This window comes from Marmota monax, unplaced genomic scaffold (genome assembly GCF_021218885.2).
Source record: "Marmota monax isolate L192 unplaced genomic scaffold, Marmota_monax_Labrador192_F-V1.1 WCK01_AAM20220418_F8-fsc00040, whole genome shotgun sequence".
NCBI lineage: Eukaryota > Metazoa > Chordata > Mammalia > Rodentia > Sciuridae > Marmota > Marmota monax.
This window is the reverse complement of record NW_026692782.1, coordinates 13,424,295-13,429,880: the sequence shown is the minus strand read 5'-3', so window position 1 is coordinate 13,429,880 and position 5,586 is coordinate 13,424,295. Positions and strand designations below refer to the sequence as shown.

The window sequence follows — 5,586 nt, the reverse complement described above, 5'->3', positions numbered from 1 at the left end:
CCTGCTGGGGCGCGTCACAAACGCTGAGGGCGGAGTCACCCAAGGGGGACAGCGGAAAGTCCAGGGAAGGAGCAGAGGCCCCCAGAGGGGTGACTGCGTCTGCGTTACCAGGCAGAAGGCGACGTTGGCGCGAGCCCCGCAGCGCCCCGATTTCTGAGGCTGAGGTCACAATCGACCCCGCAGCGCTCAAGGCCGTTCCGTGGAGAGAGGTGGATGGTGAGAGGAGCGGGTTTTGCAGCGGCTCAGAGGTTGCAGCGATGTCGTCCTGGTTTGGGGGCCTAAGCTCCGGCTGGGGCCACTCCTTGCGTGAGGTGGGGGACAGCTTGGCTTCCCTCACCAGCCATATCTCCAGCTTCGCCAGGGACGCGTTTCTGGACGATTTAGAAGAGGTAGAAGCAGGTTTACCTCATTGTGGGAGAAAGGAAATTGAAGCTCCCCAATCTCCATTCACATCAAAGGATGGAAGACTTACAAAGGATTGTACTGATCGGGAAGAAAAGCACCAAGAAGCATCAGGGCTTCCCATAAAGCATCCCTCTGCAGGTTACGGACATCAACTGCAACAGAGAGGGACAGAAGCCAGCCAACCTAAAGCAAGACAGATGGTGCTAGAGGATCACCTGTGGAGAGGGCAGTCACCTGCCCAATCAGTACACTCTGGAGCTGGTGGTACACCAGTAACCACTGCACCGGCTCCATTCAGCTGTGGAATCAGTCGTCAGTTTTCACCTTTTCCTGATGGAGACATGCACTTTAGTGACATCATTTCATCACAACATGAAATAAAGAGCTTGTCAATTGAAGTTTCGAGGCTTGAATCTGAAGTCAGCCCCTGGAAGCATATTGGTCAAGCACAAGGAACACGTAATTCTGATCCAAGGGAAATCTGCAAACTCCAAAATACTATCAAGGTACTTGAAGAAAACCAAAGTCAGGACATAAATAATCATCAACATGAAATGCCAGCTTTGCAGAAGGCACATCAAGAGAAACTGGCAGAGGAAAGTTGCCGGCATCGAGAGGAATTACGTGACTACGAAGAACGAATTGAAGAACTTGAAAATCAGTCACAACAAGGTGACTCAGGGGTTACAGCCTGTGAGATGCAAAAAACTATTCAGGTTCTACAAACTGAAAACGCCGAGTCGACGAAAAACATAGAAGAACTTGAGGATCAAATAAAAGACATCAATAAAAAATTATCTTCTGCAGAAAATGACAGAAACATCTCGAACACAGAACAAGAGCAGCTCGGTGTGGAAAAGGGACAAATAATGGAGCAGTGTGAGAACTTGCAACTGGAATGCAGTAAATTGCAGCCTTCTGTGATGGAGCAGAGTGATACTGTGGCCAAAAAGGGAAAAACTCTCCCACAGAGTTCATCGGTGGAAGAAGTGCTCAGGCTGCAACAAGCCCTGTCTGATGCTGAAAAGGAAATAATGAGACTGAACGGTTTAAACCAGGATAACCGTCTGGCTGAAGACAATCTGAAACTGAATGTGCATGTTCAAGTTTTAGAAAAAGAGAAGTCATTATTGAGTCAAGAAAAGGAAGAACTTCAGATATCACTGTCAACATTGAGCTGTGAATATGAACTAATTAAAAGTACAGCTTCAACAGACGTGAATTTGTGTGTACAATTCCATAACTTAAAACTTAACTTGGAGTCGAAGGAGCAAGAACTGAATCAAAGTATTAATGAAAAGAAAATGCTGATAGCTGAGTTGGAAGAACTGGACACTCAGAACCAGGAAGCAACAAAGCACATAATTTTGATAACAGATGAGCTATCCAAACAACGATATGAAGGAGACCTTGTAATCAAGAAATTGAAACAACTCAATCAAGAGAAGGATTTTGAAATCGCAAGCCTCAAAAAGAATATTGAGCAAATGGCTGCTGATCAAAAAGAAACTAAGGAACTTTTGGCATCTCATTTAGAAGACCAGGAGCAATTGATACAACGTATAAGTGAGAAAAAACTTTTTCTTGACAAACTCAAAGAACAAAGTTCAGAACTCCAAAAGGATTTAGATAAGTGTTCTCAGGTCTTAAGAGAAAATGAAACTTTAAGGCAAACCATAGAAGAAAAGGACAGAAGGATTGGATCCATGAAAGAAGAAGGAAATCATCTGCAAGAAGAACTGGAAAGTCTTAGGGAACAGCAGCACAGAGCTGTCCTTGTGGCTGAGCTTGAAACCCTCGATAGTATCACAGAACTAGAATCTGAGGTATCTCAACTGAATTTCGTCAATAATCATCTGGAAGAGGAAATTAAACATCATCAGAAGATAATTGAAGATGAAAGACAGGGTAAAATGCACCTACTTCAGTCTTTACAGGAGCAGAAGAAGGAAATGAATGAATTGAAATACCAATATGAGCAGATGAATGCTGCGCATACCCAGTTATTTTTAGTAAAAGATGAGGAAATTAAGAATTTGCAGAAAACCATTGGACAAATAAAAGCCCAGTTGCCTGGAGACAGACATGACACTCAAACAGAGAATTCCGATGTTCTTCGAGAACCGAAAGTTAAAGAAAGCCTTACTGTAGAAAATGGAGGTGAAAACCACAACCTATTGAAATCTGAAAATGAGACGTCAGTGAAAGGAATCAAAGAAGAACTTGAGATTAAACTTCTAAAAGAACAGAATGTATCTTTAACCAGGGAGATTCATCAGCTGTCCACAGATGAAGTTGGTAAACTCACTCAAATTATCCAGCAGAAGGATGTGGAGACACCAGCTCTTCAGGCTAGACTGTCTCCAGTTTCCCACCCCCAGGATGTCCTTTACCTTCAGCAGCAGCTGCAGACCTTCACCACGGAAAGAGAACAAGTCTTAGCCATTCTGAACGAGAAGGTGAAGGAAAACAGCCATTTAAAATCAGAACATCACAAAATGAAGGATCTAGTTGCTGTGGAAGAAGCAGCCCTCATCCAGATTCAGGAAGAATATAGAAAATTGCCCACCCAATTTGTAAGCAGTGGTCAAGGTATGTTCAGAGAGACTCTGCAGAATCGAAGACAGCAAGTTAAACAAATGGAGGAATGGAAACATCAGAAGGAGCTTCTTCCACTTCAAGCCCAAGCTGTGGTTGATGGTGAAAATCATTCTAAGTTAAAGCAGACCACACCGGCCTCATCCAAAGTGATGAGCTGAGTGACACCAAATTAGGCCAGGATCAGCAGTGCACAGGGCAGCTTTGCAACGCCAAGGCCCTTCCTGTGGGAAAACTTGATAGTACTTCACCCCAGCTCTTGTCTGCTTCGTCACTTAGCTCCCAGTCAGCAGAGGTCCAAGAGCTGAGACAGTCACTGCAAGAGAAAGATGCTACAATTAAGACTCTTCAAGAAAACAACCACAGGTTGTCTGAGTCCATGGCTGCTTTGTCGGAGATAGAGAGCAAAGGACATGAACAAACGGATTCGGAAATTAAACAGCTAAAGGCAAAGCAAGATGTGTTACTGAATTCACTTAAAGAAAAAGATCTCTTAATCCGAGCCCAAAGGGATCAGTTACTTTCTTCAAATGAAGAGTTCACTAACAAAGTGAGTGAAAACCAAGTATGGAGGCAAGCAGCCAAGATCCTCAAGGAGCGAGTATTCGTTTTAGAAATGGACATTTCCAAACTCAAAGCGGAAAATGAAAACATAATAGAAATATCCAGAGGAAAGGAAATGGAGTGTCAAGCATTACAGGAGACCAACATGAGGTTCTCTGTGATGCTGCGAGAAAAAGACTTGCAGCTGGAGACTATGAAGGAGAAAGCTCATGCCTTTGAGCAGCTGTTGCAAGAAAAAGAAGAGGACAAGTGTGGGGAGTTCAGTCATCTTGCCACTGCAGTTGAATCAATGCAGGAGAAGACCATTATGTTTCAGCAAAAGACAGATCAAGTCATCTTGTGTCTGAAGCAAAACCAGATGGAGAACAGGACCCTCCAGCACGAGGTTCAACACTTACATGACAAAGAATTACGCTTACACCAGGAGCTAGAGAGACTACGCAGCCATCTTTTGGAATCAGAAGATTCTCACACCCGGGAAATTTGGGCTGTGGAAAAAAGGGAGCTTGAACTGAAAAAGAAAGTCATGCTGTTGGAGGAAAAGCTAGTTTCATCTTCGACTACAAGTCATCAAGCCAATGTGCAGATAGAGTCCCCGCAGGAACAGTTGAGGATGGAATCCCAACAGAGGGATGAGAAGGCACTGCAGTTTCTGCTCTCCCAGGAAGGAGGAACGCAGTCTGCCCTGTCATTAAGTAACCTGCAAACGGTTCAAGAGCATTTCCAACAAGAAGAAAAAGCTATGTGTCCTGCAGCATTCAAGAAAGAACAGAAGGAAAAGGCAGAAAAAGTCGAAGGAGAAGCATTATTATCACTACAGGATGAAGCAAATGTTGTGTCTGATTCAGCACCCAGACAGTTAGATCTCAAGGAAGAACAGACTGGAGAACTTACGAAGCAAAGTGAGCTCCTGCAAGAAATGCTGGACGATACACCAAAGAAATTGATGAACATGACAAGCAGCACAGAAGGAAAAGTGGACAAAGGCCTCCTGAGAAACCTTTTTATCAGTCATTTCCGCACACCCAAAAGTAAGCGTTGCGAAGTGCTCTGGGTAATCGGAAGGATCCTGGACATTGAAAAGGGGGAAATGGAGCACTTGTTGAAAGAAGATTATGGAGGTGTTACCACGTGGATGCCTGGTTGGCTTGGAGGAGGACCCAAATCTGTCCCCAGCACACCTTTGATACCAAGTCAGCAATCTGTGTGGAAGAGTTCTTTTTCAGAACATTTTGTTAAGTTTCTGGAAATGGAATCTCATCCAGCTGTTCCACCACCCAAACTTTCTGCTCGTGCCATGGAACTGTAGATTCACCAAGAAGAAGAAAGCAAGGTGCAAAGGTGCCGGGAAGTGGTAAAGAGGCAGCAGAAGTCAGAGCCACTTACTCACCTAGCTGGACTTGGACCTAGTGGACCTGGGCATCTTCTCTGGAACCCTTCGCAGATGTCATGCCCACCTTTACACCATTGCCAGTGTCCCCAGACCATCCTGCCAGGGTTGTACTAAAGAACCTTTTAAAGCCATACGTGACTCTGAAGCCAGAGATGATGTAGAACTTTAAAGAAGCCATAACTCTGTACTTTTTGAGAGTGGCCTTTTGGAAAAAGTGTCATATATTTGTAGACAAAAAGAGAAAGAAAAAAGCTGATGTATATAGAGCTACTAGGTATTTTGTTTTCCCTTTTTCTCTTTCTTTTTTCTTTTTCTCTTTCTTTTTTTTGATGTAGAGCGTAAAAATTTATTTTGTTTGCTGTAGCACTTTTTGTTTATAATTTTATTTTGATGTTCTGATGTAATCATCAACAATAATCAATTCTAATGTACTTTGTGAGCAACTGTACAGTGCAGCAGTAGTGAACCCTTAGCTCCAACCTATTTTTTTAATTCAGCTTTCTAGATGTTAATGTCCAGAAAGAAGACCATTTTTATAAGTCAAACTGAATGTAGAGTGACACACAATTTTCAGTGGAAAAGTTAATTTGCAAGGATGTATCATTAAATATCGGGACTGTTTACGT

The 5,586-nt window shown here is 43.3% G+C and overlaps 1 protein-coding gene across 1 annotated transcript; it reads left to right on the top strand.

Annotated features, from left to right (window-relative positions):
* Nucleotides 1-257: 257 nt before the first annotated feature.
* On the top strand, nucleotides 258-5,121 carry LOC124094785 (thyroid receptor-interacting protein 11-like). The gene is given in 5 exon segments (XM_046447750.1): nucleotides 258-3,126; nucleotides 3,129-4,868; nucleotides 4,871-4,943; nucleotides 4,945-4,991; nucleotides 4,994-5,121. Coding segments are annotated over 5 exon segments (4,857 nt in total).
* Nucleotides 5,122-5,586: the final 465 nt, after the last annotated feature.